This window comes from Echinops telfairi, unplaced genomic scaffold, assembly GCF_000313985.2.
Source record: "Echinops telfairi isolate 266 unplaced genomic scaffold, ASM31398v2 ScPeMD7_11;HRSCAF=52, whole genome shotgun sequence".
NCBI classification, from domain to species: Eukaryota; Metazoa; Chordata; class Mammalia; order Afrosoricida; family Tenrecidae; genus Echinops; species Echinops telfairi.
In genome coordinates, this window is record NW_022103908.1 from 5,249,960 (window position 1) to 5,267,634 (window position 17,675).

At 46.7% G+C, this 17,675-nt stretch overlaps 1 protein-coding gene across 1 annotated transcript; it reads right to left on the reverse strand.

The window, feature by feature from the left end:
- Window positions 1-288: 288 nt before the first annotated feature.
- ACOD1 (aconitate decarboxylase 1) lies at window positions 289-7,479 on the reverse strand. Its single transcript, XM_013006888.2, has 5 exons — window positions 7,444-7,479; window positions 7,238-7,399; window positions 5,882-5,971; window positions 3,841-4,046; window positions 289-1,392 (listed from the first exon to the last, which is right to left on the reverse strand). Exons 1-5 carry the CDS (start codon window positions 7,477-7,479, stop codon window positions 423-425), a joined length of 1,464 nt encoding a protein of 487 aa, XP_012862342.1. The 3' UTR covers window positions 289-422.
- Window positions 7,480-17,675: the final 10,196 nt, after the last annotated feature.

Below are 17,675 nucleotides of genomic sequence, written 5' to 3' on the forward strand. Positions count from 1 at the left end.
ACCTTCCATCCCACTAGTCTTAAAGATGCCCCAAAGGAAACAAAGGGTATGGCTTAGTTCATTCCCTCCACTGAGATCAGGAATTAACCCATCTTAGTCTTGTAATGGAGAACTCCCTCCAAACTGGGATCAGAGCTAGGCACAGAGTACAGAACTATATCTGATGAGGAATTATGGCTAATAATACCATATTAATTGGCTCTATCATATATATATATATATGTATGCATATATATGTATGTGTGTGTGTGTGTGTGTGTATATATATATATATATGATCCAGTTTTGTTTCAGGCCTCTCTTCATCTTACTTCATTGAACTCTGGGTAGGCCGACCAAACAGCTGACCCTTGGTCTATAAAGCAAATTGTGGAATCGCCCAAATGCAAAGTGATTTAGACTTTGGTTGCCTTCAGGACAGATTACAGGATGGGCTTATATACATACTGGCTAGATTTAGAAGCCTCCTGGGGTAGAAAGGGGCTTTTTAAAAGTGTGGTTAACACTGAGCAGTCTTCTAGGTCTTCTAGTTTTTCTACGATCCTTAGAAGATCTTCCACTTTGTTGAAGGGCAGTGTCCCAGAGGCATTGGCTTTGAACTTCTTCTGCAAGTCTTCTTGGCTCAGCGGCTTCCTCCAGTGACCGTAGAAGGTATCGGAGCGTTCTGTAAAGGAGGCTCCGTTACTGAGCGTGACGGTCACCTCGCAGTAGAGGCTATTAAAGTTTGGCAGGTTGTCCGGAGAGTGTTCCAGCACCACTTTCCTGAGCAGCTGTCTCACCTGTGGCCTGTCGATCTGGGATCTGTGGAATGATGGGACAGTGACGCCTCCATCGAGCAGGGTGGCACAGGCAACATACTGGAAGGAGTGGCGGGCTTCGTGCTCCGAGTCTGGGAAGGGCCTGTTTACATACTGGACATCTGGAATGCGGAGCACAATTCTCTGGATATGATTGACAGGAAGCGGGGCTCTGTCTGCGGCAAGGTGACGTCTTACAGAGGCAGCAGCGTCTGCCACCCAGTGGGTCGCCAAGTGTGCAGGGAAACGCTTGAAGGCCACGTCCTGTTGGTCCAGCAGCCACGGGTAGGCGTCTAGGTTCGGAAGGACCTTGGGGGAGTAGTTTACGTAGAAGGCCCCAAACCCTGCCTCCATGTCCAACGTCTGCTTGTTTGCTTGGAGACCCAGCAGTGCCAGAAAAGCAGCTTCGATCCCATGCCTGGCAGCATTGCCAATGTGGAGGGGCTTGGTCTGCGTGGCAGCATTTGCAAGTGGTGACCCGGCATAGGAAACGGAGATTGCCAGGGCCTCTTGGCACTTGGCCAAGCTGAGCCCTAAAAACTTGGATGCAGCAGCAGCAGCACCCAGAGTTCCTACCACCGAGGGCGGGTGGAATCTGAAAAGCAGAGAAACAGAGTTGGAGATTTACAAACTTCATCAGCCACGACGAGGTCAGTGTCATGGTCAGGAGCCTCGCGTCTGAGGCCACAGTGCCTGGCCTCAGTGAGTTTCAGCTCTGCCATCCATTAACCAGTACTCACTGAGTTGATTCAACTCATGGCGACCCCAAGTGTGTCAGAGCAGAATTGTCCTTACAGGGGTGTTCTTGGATCCTTGGCTGAGTTATCAGAAGTTGATCAGGCCTTTCTTCTGAGAGCCTCTGGCTACAGTTGAGTACCTAGCCTTTGGGTTAGTAGGTGAGCCTGGTCATCATCTATGCTACCCACGGGATCTTCCCTATTTTTCTGAATTATGTGAATTTTGGTATATTATTCACATTCTCCCTGCCTGGTTTTCTCTTACATAAAATGTGATAATAATCTACCTAATAGGGCTTTAAAAGGATTAAAATTAATTCACCCATCAACTTGGCCTGACACCTAGTAAGTACTTGATAAGTGATAATGTTAAAATTGGTACCATGGAGACAAAAATTGTTGGCAGTTGCTGAAGGCTCAAGTAAACAACTAAAATCTGTGAGCTTTGTAAAAACTACAAAAATAATGTACTCAGTAGTGCAGCCTCCTTTCCTGCAGGCTGGGCTAAGTGACAAACTATTAGGTTGAGCGATCTCTGTGAAGCTGTCATCTTTGGACCATTTTTGACTTAGGGGATGTGCAAACAGGGTCAGGAAATTTTGGGTGTTCTCACACACCTGAAGGACCCTAAGGAATGCCAGTTGATTCTGCTTTGAGGATGGGATACTAGAATGATAGAGTCACCCCGGGAACTTACTGATCTCAGGGTCCTGATTTCTTTCTTTCTTTTTTAAAAATCATTTTATTTGGGGCTCATGCAACTCTTATCACAGTTCATCCATCTATCCATCCATTGTATCAAGCACATCTGTACATTTGCTGCAATCATCATTTTCAAAACATTTTCTTTCTATTTGAGCCCCTGGTATCAGCTCCTCATTTTCTCCCCCCTTCCCTCCCAAACCCTCCCTTCCGTCCTCATGAACCCTTGATAATCTATAAATTATTATTTTATGTCTTGCGCTGACTAATATCTCCCTTTACCCACTTTTCTGTTGTCCATTCCCCTGGGAGGGTTTTAGGTAGATCATTTTGATTGGTTCCCCCTTTCTCCCCCCACCTTCTCCTTACCCTCCTGGTATGGGTACTCTCAATATTGGTCCTGAGGGGTTTATCTGTCCTGGATTCCCTGTGTTGCAAGCTCTTATTCATGTACATGCTCTTGTCTAGTCAGATTTGTAAGGTAGAATTAGGGTCATGATAGTGGTTGGGGAGGAGGGAGCATTAAAGAACTAGAGGAGAGCTGTATGTTTCATTGTTGCTATACTGCACCCTGACTGGCCCATCTCCTCTCTGTGACCCTTCTGTAAGGGGATGTCCAATCGCCTACAGATGGGTTTTGGGTCTCCACTCTGCACGTCCCCTCATTCAAAATGATATGATTTGTTTGTTCTGGTGATGCCTGATACCTGATCCCTTCGACACCTCGTGATCGCACAGGCTGGTGTGCTTCTTCCATGTGGGCTTTGTTGCTTCTAAGCTTGATGGCCGCTTGTTTACCTTCAAGCCTTTAAGAGGTTCCTGATTTCTTGATGCAGCGCTGGTGACATACATAGCTACACATTGTGCTTCTAACTATAGGGTCAGTGGTTCAAACTCACCAGCTGCCTTGCTAGAGAAAGATGAGACTGTCTACCCTGTAAAGATAGTCTCAGACACTCACAGGGACAGTTCTGCTCTGTCCTTTAATGAGTCCACTCATGATGGCAGTGAGGTTGGGACCTCTGTTGACTGTCTACACCCAAAGGAAATGACTCATTAGCACGTCGGAAGTCACATGTTTGCACATGAATATAGGATATGCGATGTGCCAATACTAGTGTTAATATCCCCAACTTAGCCAACCTCTAAGCCAGTGTTGGGGAAGGCCTGGCTTGTGAAAGCATCAATACCAGCTAACACCAAATGCTTCCTCAGAGAGATGTCACTCCAACCATCACACTCCCTGGTATCGAATGAGTGTGGACTCACAGTGAGCCTAAAGGGGAAGGTAGAGCAGCCCCTGCGGGATTCTGAGACTGGAACTTGTTAGAGGAGTAGGAATCCCGTCTTTCTCCTCAGAGGGCCTGGTGGTTTTGTACTGCTGACCTTGCAGATCGCAGCCCAACGGGTAACTACTATGCCTTCAGGGTGCCTAACCATCACATTAGTGGGGAGATAATGAAATGTTTAACCAGTATGGCCTGAGAAAGATGCTATAAACATCCAAATGTTTTCTGCCCTTAGCAGGAAAAAGGTTTTCCCACCAGTGCTCTAAGCAACCTCGCAGAGTGTTTCGCTTAGTTAGGGGTAGACTCTCTCCGTACCTCTTTGGTATGTTGTTGGCTTCCTTGGAGAAGTGCATTAAGCGCCCTTGGACTTCCACGCCAATGTTGAAAGCCAGCAGCAGGTCCAGGCCAGAGAACTTTGGGCTTTGAGGCAGGGCTTCGGCCAGAGCGGTGAGCACAGGAAGGACAGCTCCGGAAGGGTGGGTGGCCGGGTGCCACGTGTCATCGAAGTCCATGGAGTGAATCTGCTCAAGCCAACACACACACACACACAACAGAACCAACGTGTGCTTTCCTGACGTCATGGCTCGCGCACCCGTAAGGGTTCAGCTAACTGAAAGCTGCGTAGTTTTCTTAATCAACAAAGAGGAAGCCCTGCACCCACAGGCTGAAACACAGCACAGGTGTGAGGCTGGGTCAGCACCGCCAGCCTCTCCTTCTCGTGTCCATGCCCATGGGGGTGCTCAGCGTCGGGACCACCAACTGGGCACCTAATGATCTTCGCAATGACCTCACAGATGGGAAGGTTTGGAATCTGATTCCGAAAAGGAAACCCAGGAATGGGCACTAGCGTTCAGTCCCATCACTAGGCACTGGCTGGATCGCCCCTCTGCTGGGAGGTGAGCAAGACCTGGGAAGATCTTGGCCTTGAGTCTTGCTCATGGGTTAGTGCACTCTCAGCCCCAGCCCCAGAGAAGGGGTGAAGTGGTAGTGCTTAAGCCGACTCTGACGCCTGGCGACCATGAGTCGTGTCTGAGGAACAGAACCCCATAGGATTTTCATCATCTCCTTCTTTCGAAATTAGATTTTTCTCCTTTGCAGAGCCCCGGGATGGACTCGAATCTCTAACTTCGCAGTATGTTAACTCTTCACCCCACCCAGGGACTGCAAAAATATGTCACCCCTTTAAAAACACAGCTGTGAGATTAGGTGGCCACTCCTGCTCCCTGGCTCACTAGAAATGGCTTGCTCTAAAACGCTAATGCCCTTTATTCCACGTGGCTCTTGTGAGTCCACATCAGGATACATATTTTTTGCCACTTTTCATCTGGAAGTTATTCCAAACTGATGGGGACGTTGTAAAAATAGAACAAAAACTTGAACCCTTGAGCTGTTTGCTTAAAAATCATGATTTGGGGCACTGAGGTTTTAGTTCTTCTTTCATCAAAGCCAGTTATTTTCTGTAGAAAAGGAATGTTTGGATCCTGATTGTGGTAGCAATTATGGAATGATAACGATATATGAATTAAATCCCAACTCAGAAAAATAAAATATTTAAAAAAGCCAGTTATCTCCCCCTCTTATGAAACAGCTAGTCGTAAACAGAAGTTTATTTTAAAGTAGATTTTCATGTCTAGTCAGTGTGGCTGGTTTGTTTTCCCTCGGATCCTTGGATGTTCACTTCTGGATTCACCCTTGCCTTCGACTCTGAATATTCTGAGTTCTTGTCCTCCGAACCAGGATAATCTCAGAAATCCCAACGTGCTCATGGCCAAGCTGCATTTTTTAGGCTGCCGCCAACAGAGAGAGAAGCAGAGCAAGCTTCCATCAGAGGAGGAATACTGCTTTTTGGTTCTTGAACTGTTGCCATCTTGCGGCTATTCAAAACTGTAGCCATCTGATGAGCATTGGAATATATAGACTATCAAATAGAAGGTTCACATTTCTAATGAGTGCAGGAATTCAATGTTGCTAGACAGTACATCTCACTGTGACAGTAACCACCTTCAGGAGAAGAAGGAAGTACTGTGAGAATTGAGAAAATAATCCGAGTATTGAGTTGTTCGTCTATCTAACCAACCATCCACCCACCCACCCATATCCACTATTTAGACTCGTATATCCTAGGAGGATTTTTTCATCTAAAAATGTCCAACTTTTTCCCTTCACAATTTGTTTGCAAAGCATGAATTCACTGAAGGAACATGAAAACTCAAATGACCATGCACAAGAGACAGCAGACCTCTTCACCTCTCTGAACTTCAGTGATCTGTAAGACCTGGCAGTTGGGTTATTCCCGCGAGATTTCCTAGCTCCACACAACCATCCACCCATTGAAAAGACATGGAGACATCCTTACAGCTACTCCATTGACAAAAGCAGCCAAGGCTGGTGGGAGCCTGAAGTCGGGCTGGCCCCAAATCGTGCTGGAGATGTTGGAAGTGTAGATCTGGAAGAAAAAGAAGTGGCATAGAGGTGAAGACAACATGCCAAGTTGCAACTTCAAGAATGGGGATTTGTCTTAGCCCTTCCTGAATAAACCCCTGTATTAGAGTCAAGCCTTAATGGAGTTTTCCCTTCCTGGTAGAGCGGTGGTTCTTAACCTTCCTAATGCCATGACTCTCATACAGTTCCTCATGTTGTGGTGACCCCCAACCATAAAATTATTTTCATTGCTACTTCATCACTGTCATTTTGCTACTGTGATGAATCCGGTGACCCCTGTAAAAGGGTCATCCCACCCCCAAAGGGGTCACGACCCATAGGTTGAGAACCGCTATGTAGAGGAATCTGCATCTCTGCCGGGGAAGGAAGAGAACACGCTTTTGCTCAATCCTGGGTCTTGATTCAGCAGTTCTGCAAGGGGATAGACTCTGAATGATTCAGCAGTTCTACAAGGGGTTAGACTCTGAATGATTCAGCAGTTCTACAAGGGGATAAACTCTGAATGATTCAGCAGTTCTGCAAGGGGATAGACTGAATGATTCAGCGGTTCTGCAAGGGGATAGACTGAATGATTCAGCAGTTCTGCAAGGGGATAGACTCTGAATGATTCAGCAGTTCTGCAAGGGGATAGACTGAATGATTCAGCAGTTCTACAAGGGGATAGACTCTGAATGATTCAGCAGTTCTACAAGGGGATAGACTCTGAATGATTCAGCAGTTCTGCAAGGGGATAGACTCTGAATACTTACATTTCTGACTTTTCTGGGAGGTGATGGTGGAGGTGGGTGGTAGTCATGGTAACGATGATAGAGGGGAAGAAGCTATACTAATAGTCAATGCCAAGTGCATTCTCAGGAGAGGGACCCGGCACGTCTCTCCCGTGAAGTCTGCTCTGCTTAGAGCGCACCACCAGCCCCTTGTCACAGAATCGCAGAGCCTCTGCATGAACAAAGGGTCTGGGGCATGCTGGTACGATTCCTTCTAAGACTCTCAGACCAAAACAAACAAAGTCTTTAGTGATGACAATGAGCTATAAAATATTAATAGTCCATGGCATTAAGATAGTGGCTCCACGAAGGATGTGAATGAGTATGAAATCTAAGATCGTGAAGCATGAAATGAGAGACTGCAGGGCTACAGATGCCAAAGACCATGTACCACAGGACAAGTAGAGTGGTTAGGACACACGCACATGCCTTGGTACACTCCCAGGGGTCGACAGGAGTGTGTGCATGTCCCTATTATCTCTAAAGGCCTCGGCGCTCCTTACCTTGCTATATTGGCTGGTTTTGTAAAACACCTCCGTACCGGTCCCCAGGAGCCCAACACCCAGGGTATCCAGAATCATCCTCTTGCTCCTTTGGATGACGCCATCTGTGAGGTGAGCCACCTGCAAGCCGTGGACCACTCTGGCAAAGCTTTCTGTGACAGACTTGAGAGGGAAAGGAGTGTCAGGAGGACAGGGCTCTGGGCCACTTGGCACATCCACACGTCCTTGCTGTAGGAGGTCATTCTGGATAAAGAGTTTTGCTCCATTGGAAGAAACCGAATCGCTCCCATTCAGTCCAGTTACTAACATATGACATATACTATTCAGCGCGTGTGCTACGTGCGAGGTTCAAGGGCGCCTTGTGAAAATACACTTTAGCCACTTTCTGTCCAAGCAGACAATGACCGTAGGCTCTGGTGGAGGCAAGCACAGAGGGGGTGGTGGGAGGGCCCTCTCTCAAAGTAGGAATGGGGGGTGAATGGGGGCAGTGAAATTCAGACAGCTAGTAGACGCCACTTTTGGAGATGTGACAGGTATGGTGCTGTGTCATTTAAATCTGTTAGCCTGGGTATGTAGGGATCATTGGTCTCACTTCGCAGGTGAGAAAAACTAAGACCAGGAAAGGTAAAGGTGCTAGGTCAGCAAGCTATTAAAGTGGGGTGGCCAGGCCACAGCCCCCTGTGGATCTCACTCCAGAATCGGCACACTTAGAGTAAGCACACATCCGGCTGTGTGGGGCAGGCCAGCATGCGCATCAGAATCATGACATTCTTGTTGAGACCAACCGCACATTCCTGACCCCAGGTCTCCACATGTGGAACCTCAGGAAGGATCATGCAGGATTCTATGTTAAGGCAGCAGGGTGATTCCCAATGTTCTCTAGGGCTCTGAACTCCAAAGTGAGCTGCTTGCCACACGTGGCTATTAAGCACTGGAAAGGCGGCTAGTCCCAATGGAGTGTGTCTTCAATGTAAAGGGCACACTGCATGCGGAAGACTTCCTGAGGAACACGAGAATCTGCACGTGAGCGTTAGTTAGGTGGTGCCTCTGAGTTACCTTGGACTGATGGTGACCCCAGGTGACAGTAGGAGTGCCCCAAAGGCCCTCTGGGGCTCTTTCACCCAGGTAGTTCCTGGGGGGGTTTGAACTGCTAACCTTCCAGTTAGCAGCTGAGTGCTTCACTGTTGCCCCACCAGGCTTCCTAAAAGTATGTGAAACATCTTACTAATAATTTAAAAATATCGGAGACACGTTGAGACGCTGCCATTCAGGATACCAGAAGAGACGGAGTTTGATGGTGACTAGGGGTGTGCAGGCAGGGGAAGCACTGGGCCAGACTCAAGCTTATTTGGCCAGCTGTCCCCTTTTCAAAACGTGAAAATAAAAATAATTACTTCCCCCGCCCACCGCCCGGCAATTAAAACATTTGTAATATAGCCCGTAACCCAGGATCATGGACAGCTCTCTGACTTTGCAGTCTGCTGCACTGTTCCCAGGGTTCGCTTTGGGAAACCCTGGGTCACCAGAGGGCAGACAGGTGTTCTCTTGGGAGAGGAGAAAGAGTTAAAAAAATGGGGACTGGATGGGGTGGGCCGGGGAGGGGAGGGAAGGTGTGGGTCAGGCAAGCTCCTGGGAGGTTTGATAAGTTGTTGACCGCAAAAATGATGATCTGAAATATATACCCCTACTCACAAAGAGCTCAAAATTAATGTGATCAGTTTCTCCTTTAAAAGAAAAATTTAAATTATGTGGCTTGAGAACCTCATTCTGCTCTCTCTTGCTGGAGATGGCCTGGAGCCATTGATTCTGAGCTGGCTATAGAAACCGGGAGGGGGTGACCAGGGAAAGGTGCAGGGGACAGGGACAGAGGCTACAGGTAGAAGTCTCAGCACAGTCAAAGGCTGTGACGATGCAGTAAGTCCAGCCCGCTGCCCGGGAGGGCTGCCTGCGGGGGCAGAGCTGAGAGGGCGAATGGGCCTGCAGGTCAGGTCTGAATGACACAAGTGAGGTCCCACTGAAGGCTTCCAGGTCTTAGGGCTGACGTGTTTCAGGAAGGGTAGCAATAGGAGCAGATTCATGCTTTAGAGAGATTTCTAGAGACGGTGGGGTGGACAATGGGTTGGCATGGGGCAGACGAGGGCAGTTAAGAGGCTGTGGCCGAATCCCAGGTTCTGGCCTCACAGGATGGCAGTGCCAGTACCGAGAGGAGGCGGCCTTTGGCTCCACAGGGGCTTGTTCTGGACTGATTGACTAGGAAGTAAGTACCGGTGTACCATCTCAGCCTAAGCCGAGTGCAGGGTTCTGCACATTCTGTCTGCAGCAGAATGTCAGCGTTCCTTTAAGGACGAGGTTGCTCAGTGCAGAAGCAGTCATCGCACTTCCTGAATTTCCTCGCGGGGACACCGGTGCACGTGTTGGCGGTCTGTTTCACCCTCTGCCCAGCCTTTCGCAGCAGTGGCTGCTCAGTCATTCCCACTCCTGCTTGAGTCTGTGGGTGTTGGAGGAGAACTGTGCTCCGTAGGACATGTGTTTTGGGTAGAGAATGAAGTTGATCAGTGGATACCAGGGAGAGGAGGGAAAGGAAGAGGGGCTCCTGGTGATGTCACATGGTCCGCACAGCCGATTGCTGTAATTGCTTTCAATAGGTTACATACCTCTAAATTACTTAAGTGGCAAAACTTGTGAGATAGACGTATGTATTTAAAATATGACACCCCCCCCAATTTTTGATGCTCCTATGTACAATCAAGACAGAGCCCTGTGGCATAGTGGTTACCCACTGGGCTGCTAACTGCAAGGTGGGCAGTTCGAAATCACCAGCTGCTCCTCTGGAGAAAGACTGGGTTTTCCACTCGCCCAGTCACAGTCCTGGGAACTCACAGGGGCAGCTTCACCCCACCCCCCAGGGTTGCCACGAGTCAGCATTGGCAGGATGCCAGTGACTAGGGATTTTCAGCACCCCGGCATTTAGAAGTAAATTTCTTCCGAGGCACCTGTGGGTGGACTCAGTTTAACTGCTCAGTTCCTGGGGTCGGCAAACTCTTTAAGAGGGCAGAGCTGTTCCTGTCCCACATAACAATTTAAAAATATTAAAAAACCGTAAATATATTTTCACAAATTAAATCATCACTATCTGAATAATATCCATGAAACTAGGATAGTTTTACTTTTCTTTTTTCTTACAAAGAATTTTATCGGGGGCTCTTATAACAATGCATACATCAATTGTATCAAGCACATTTGTACATATGTTGCCATCATTTTCAAAATATTTTCTTTCTACTTGAGCCCTTGGTATCAGCTTTTCTTTTCCCCCTCATTCCCCCCACCCTTGTGAACCCTGACTATAAATTATTTTCATACCGTTACCATCCACTGTCTCCCTTCACCCACATTTCTGTTGTTCATCCCCCTGAGGGCAGGTGTTATATGTCGATCATTGTGACCATTTCCCCCTTCCTCCCGCACCTTCTCCCTGCACTCACGGTATTGCCACTCCCGTTATTGTCCTGATGGGTTTCTGTCCTGGATTCCGTGTGTTGAGACCTCTTATCTGTACCAGTGTCCATGCTCTGGTCCAGCCAAATTTGGGAGGTACGATTTTACTTCAGAACCTCATGTCTATACTGAAAGAGCAGCATATGGCGGGAGAGCCACAGTGTGACTGTTTGCGTTGTCTCGGGAGTCCCACTTCGTAAATGGTAGGCTCTCCCCTCCTCTGCACGACATGTGGCAGGTGGAAAACTGCAGCTGGTGGTTTTGGAACTACCAGCCCAACTCGTAACCCACTGCATCCCCAGGGCTGCTTTTAGGGTCCTTCATTTTCAGGGCTTAGCTGCCGGGTGGGGGTGGGTGGGGATGAGAGGACCTGGGCTCAGGGGCTGTGTTTCTAAGCTCAGGGCTAGTGAAGGGGGCATATAGCAACAGCATCTACAACCCAAAGTGTCTCAGCCTGGTCACCAGCTCGTCCCATAATTTAGAGTCTCTAGATTTGTCAGGTCAGGGAATATCTGCAATTTTCAAAAGGAATAACTGCATGTTTTTAAGCCTGGCACGGGAAGGAGCAGAGAGACGGTGGCTGGGAGAACAGCGCGGGCTGCTGTTCCTGGTCAGCTTGGGGAAGAGTCACTCTGGGGTGCAAGTTGGCCCTCCAGCAGCAAGGTCAGCACCCTAAAGCCCCCAGGGGGCTTCCTGCTCCCCTCAAGGGTTCCGGTCTCAGAGACCCCCAGGAGCGGTTCTACACCGTCCGACAGGGTCACTGGGAACTGGACTTGACTCGATGGCAATGAGTTTTTAAAAATTATTTTGAGAAATCGGAGCGAACATATGGAGGGGAAGGGTTGGCCTGGGAGGCAGAGAAGAAAAGAGCTCGCTTTGAAGATCCAGCAGGTGAAATACGAATTTCAAGTTCTGGCTGCTGTCTCTAAGCAAATTCACCCACCCACCCTCCTCCTAGCTGCCGAGGGCCTTCAGTGAGGGGTTCTTTAGATGCTCTGGTTTCAAGGTGCCCTGGGACCTCCTGACAGGTCCTGAACCCCATCCTCAGCACCAAACAGCAACTGCCCCCCGAACCCACCCTGGCCCCTCACTCCGGAAGGCAGAGAGCATTAGTAAAACAGGCATCTGCTTAGTTATCTGGGAGCGGTGTGCCTCCCTTTACCCCAAAGATGCCCGCTTGATCTGTTCAATGTTCTCATGGCAATGAAATAGCTTTTTAGTGAAATACCAAGATTCGTGCATAAATTAGGACATCAGGTGCCATCACTGACTACATACTGACCTATTCTTCTAGGTGCCTGGCATCGTACGGAGCTCTTGAGAAAACTGAGCTAATGGTCTATGACGTCTGCCCTCCCACACCAGAGTTCAGTTCACTAGCAGACCTGGGCTCCTGGGGTGGCCCAAACTCACCTTCAAGCCCGTTCTGACCCACAGCAGCCCTGAGGACAGAGTAGAACTGCCATGCAGGGGGTTCTCAGATTTTAAGCTTTATTCAAGCCTGCAGCCTCATTTTTCTCCCACTGAGCAACTGGTGGGTTCGTACTGCTGACCTTGAGGTTCTCAGCTGCACTCAAAACCAACTATACCATCAGAGCCAGGAGGTTAAAATTCAGTGAATGTATACATCCCCTTGCTTGCCGCCTCTTTGTAAACCACTGCTGAAAACCAAGGGGGTAGTAGGAGAGTCCAGAGATCAGGGGAACAGTTAACAGTGCTGTTTCTGAAGCGGACACGCAGGTGACTCTTAAAGAGGAGGACAGCTGGCCAAACGGAGAAAGGTGAAAGTGAGAGAGAAGAGCAACGCCAAGAAGTCACATCAAATACCTTGAATGACATGCTCTGAAGTGGCGGGTTTCCTCGGCAGTGAACTGGAGGAGGACTTTGTTTGCTCTGTGACTGCATATATATATACCTTTGGCTCCTCTCAACCCCGTTCTCTTTCACTTTGTGTTTCTAACTTTAGAGTTTCCACCATTTCAACACCTCCCAACTCACTCATTCCAACTTCCTCTATTGTTGTTTAACTCATCAATTGAAGCCGAATTAAGATTAGAAATGACAATAACTGGTCATGTGCTTTCTTACAGGAGAAAATACTTGGATGGCAAATGTGGGACTTCATCTCATGCCTAGAGGCTAGGCATTGAATTAAAAAAATTCTTTGGTTAGTCCACTTCTAGGAATATCTACACATTCACACATACATATATGTATATGTAGCTATATATAATGGACACTACGGCATATGTAAAAATGTTAGCCCAAAATTGATCACAATTTTGTTTATTGTTAGGTACCATCCAACCGGTTTCAAGCCGTAGTGCCCCTATGCAGACAGAGCGGAACCCTGCCCGGTCCTGGGCCACCCTCTCAGTTGTTCCTGTGCCTGAGCACATTGTCGCAGCCACAGTGCCAGTCCATCTCCTTGAGGGACTTCCTCTTCTTCACTGCCCCTCTATCAAGCATGATGTCCTTCTCCGGGGACTGGCCTCTCCACCCAAAGGATGTGAGACAGAGTCTTGCCATCCTTGCCTCTAAAGAACATCCTGGGCATCTTCCAAGACAGACAATCGAATGTCCCCAAATAGTGATTGGCGAAATAAAATATGGCATTTGTGCTATTTAGGACACATTCCCGTTTCCCCTTTTATTTCCCTCATTATTTGGGAACAAATGTGTCAACCGGAAACTCACAGTAGCCTGAAATTAAGCGCTTTAAGAGGGCCTCGGGAGTTAGCCATCCGTCTTCCCCATCTGCTGCTTTGTGTGGTCCTGAGCTGCTCTTCCTCTGTGTGTCGATCCATGGCTACCCGTCCGACATCTTTACTGCCTGGGCTCCCTTTCTCATTTTTGTTGCTAGCTCCTGCATCAACTAAGGAGCCCTCGTGGCATAGTGGTTATGAGTTGGGCTGTTTACCACAAGGCCAGCTGTTTGAGACCACCAGCCCCTCTATGGGAGAAAGACTGGACGTTCTACTGCCCAGAGGTACAGGCTCGTAAACTCATGGCGGCAGTTCTACCCTGACCTAAGGGGGTCGCTGTGACTTGGATCGACTTGATGGCAATTTGTTTAGTTTGCTTGCATCAACTAAGACTGTCCAGGCCTCTGTACTTGGCTGGCTTGTTCTGACCTAACTGTGCTGTCCCGAGTCATTGCCACTTTCCTTTGGCTGCCTCGCCACCATCACCACCACCCATTGTCAAGTCAATTCTGACTCATGCTGGTCTCATATATGTCAGAGTTGAGCTGTCCTCCATGGAATTTTCAGCCTATGATTTGTCAGTAGATCCCCAGGATTTTATTCTGAGGTGACTATGAGTGGACTCAACGTTTAGCCCTTTCGGTTATCAGCTGAATGTATCAACTGTTTGCATTACTCAGGGGCTCCCAGGACTGCTTAGCCCACACCAACTGGTTTGTACTTATATATAAAAAAAACCCAAACCCAACCAATGGGCATCAAGTTGATCCTGACTTAGCAAACTTATAGGACAGAGTAGAACTCCTTAGGGCTTCTGAGACAATCTTTGTGGGAGCAGCCACACCTGTGCAGCAGCTGGGGGGCTTGAACTGCTGATCTTGCAGTTGGCAGCACTTAATATGACCAGGGCTCCTTTTGTACTTATTACACCCACCCACTGCCATCAAGTTGATTGTGTCTCTGAGCCACCCTATATGGGGCGTCTGAAGCTTTAAATATTTATAGCTGCACATAACCTCCTTTTTCTGGGGAGTTTGAACTGCTGGCTGAGGTTGGTGAAGAGTCCGTCACTGAGCCACACCACCACCAGCATGCCTTAGAGTGTGTATACAAATTGGTCACTCATGTCAAAAATTTACAAGTGTTGCATTATGAAAACATGAAGAATTCTCTTACCCATAATTCTACAGGTGACCTTGTTAAGTGTTAAAAATCTACACATTCTAAGAAGAAAGTAATCTTTTAGCTGTGCTATAAATTAACCTTTAGAAATAGCTATGTTACCAGACTCATGAAGCAGAAGGGCTAGTTTCATTATTCACTAAAAACTCAGAACACAATAGAAATCCATAAACTTCTTATTTTTTGAGATTAATGGAAATGTCCTGTTTACAAAACTCTAGGGTTCCTGTGATGGTAACTTCCTGTAATTGTTTTAGCTAAGTTATATGAATGCCAGCCAATCAAAAATTTTGTTCAAAAGTTCCTGCAAGACCAACAACTTATTACTCATTTCAACAACATAAACACCAACTATGCATGTGAACCTTACTAAATGCAATGCAAAGGAATCAAATAGAATATATTTGGGAAGAGACAGTAAAGCTCAATATCATCAGAACAGGGCCAGGGGCTAACTAATTACAGAACAGGCCATCAGTTCATATGGAAGTTCAAGTTGAAGCTACAAGACATTAAAGCAAGTTCTTGAAAGCCAAAGTATGGCCTTGACTATATCCCATTTGAATTTATTTATTTTTTGAAGTCAACATCTTATTTATTTTAAAAAATAGTTATATTGACAGATAATTCACATAGAATTCATTAATTCAGTTCTATTAAGAGTTACGCATTCATCACCACAATCAATTTTAGAATATTTTCTTTTCCCTGGTACTCATTTTTGTTAGCTCTCCCATTTCCCTGTGACCCTCCACTGCCATGCTGCTGGGGAATTATTAATCCAGTTATTGTGTCTATAGATGCACCTGTCCTGGATTTCACATACAGAAACTCATAACACTAGAAACAGCAACAACAAAAAAACCAACAACAGTGACAAAATACAAGCGTTAAACTTCAATAGCATAGAAAGCAGAACATATTAAAAATGGAAACAACTTTAAAATGGGTCACGTGGGAGATCAACCCATTTGAATTTAAATTCAGATCTCAAGAATAGATTTGAAGCATTGAACTGAAGATCAAATGAAGTATGAGACGACTTCAAAGACATGGTACAAGTGCATGAAGAAAGTAAAATGTCATTAAAAAGACAGGAAAGAAAAGACCAAAATAGATGTCAGAGAAGTCACTGAAACTTGCTCTGAAATGCAGAGTAGCTAAAGCTAGAGGAAGAAATGAAGTAAAAAAGTTTAACAAATGGTTTCAAAAGCGTAGCTCAAGAATACGAAGTATTGTCACGGAATGTGCAAAGACCTGGAATTGGAAAACCAAGAGGAAAGAACACACTTGGCATTTCCAAAATTACTGAAGGAGAAAAATTCAAGCCTAGAGTTGTAAAATTGAAGCATTCTATGGACAAAGTATTGACCACTGCAGCAAGCATCTAAAGGAGATGGAAGGAGGGTGCTGAATCCCTGCGGCAAAAAGAATTGGTTGATGTTCAGCCATTTCGGGAAGAAGCTTGTAACCAAGAACCGATGACATGGAAATACAGCCCAGCTGCCTTGAAGGCACTGGTGAGAAACAGGGCTCCAGGGGTGGGCAGAAGGCCAGTCGGGGGGTCTCCACAAGCAGAGTCAGGGCTGGACATGCTCACTCGTCTCTGCCACGGAACTTGGAAGGCCTGGCCAACTGGTGGGAGAGATCCATATTTGTGCCCATTCCAAAGAAAAGTGATCCAAAAGAATATGGGATTAAGATGGGAAGTATTCATGTCATTAATAGCACACACACATTTTGCTGAAGACAATTTAAAAAAATGATTGCAGCAGTACAATTTCTCCCAGAAATTCAAGCTGGATTCAGACAAGGATGTAGAAGAGGGATGTAATTTCTGGTACCAGGTTGTCCTTGAAAAGAAGAGAATACCAGAAAGATGTCTAGCTGTATGCCAATGTATTCCACTGTGTGGATCATAACAGATTAGGATACCATTGTAAACAATGGCTATCCCAGACACTTAATTTGCTCATGCAGGAGCTGGACATAGACCAAGAAAAAGTTACTTGGAAAGAGCAAGGGGACACTGAATGGTTTAAATCAGGAAAGCTATGCATCAGGGTTGTATCTTTTCACTAAATGAATCTGTATGTATGCTGAGCAAATAATCTGAGAAGCTAGCATCAGGCATCAGGATTGGAGGGAGGTGTAGCAACAATGTGGGATATGCAGATGACACGGCTTGCTCAAAGAGAGGAGGATTTGACACTTATTGAGAAACTTCAAAGAGTACAATCTTCAGTGTGGATCATACCTCAACATAAAGATAATTAAATCCTTCCAACGGAACCAATAAGTCACATTCCAATAGTGGAGCAAAAATTGAAGTTGTCAAGGATTTCATTTTACTTGTGTCCACAATCAATGCATATAGAAGCAGCATCCAGGAAATGAAAAGACACTGGGAACATCTGCCAAAGATCTCTTGAAAGTATTAACGAGCAAATATGTCATTTTGAAGGCTCAGGTTTGCCTGACCCAAGCTGTGGTATTTTTTATCGCTTCATATGCATGCTAAAGCTGGGCAATGAATAGAGAGGCCCTGAGAAGAGATGTTGGTGCCTCTGAATTCTGGTGCTGGTGGAGGAGATTGGATAGTCCATGGGCCGCCCGAGGAGTGAACAAATCTGTCTTAGAAGGAGTACAGCCAGAATGCTCCTTAGAAGGAAAGAGGGTGAAAGGTCATGTCATGCACTTTGGACATGTTAGCAGGAGGAACCAGGTCCTGGAGAAGTACAGCAGGCTTGAACAAGTACAGGGTCAGGGAGAAAGAGGAAGACCCTTCATGAGTTTGATTGACACAGGAGCTGCAACAATGGGCTCAAATCAGTGGTGGGATTCAGCCAGTTCACACCAGTTCAATAGAACCGATATCTATTTTTTTCTGGAGTTTGGTGAACTGGTTGTTAAAATGGTACTTGTAATCAAGGTTCTAACACACATATTTATATCCCTTACTCCTTTAATTTCATGTGATCAACAGTAGTGCTCTAGCCAGTCCACAGAGAGGACCACATGGCCAGCCCCACTATGAGACATGATGCCCCTCA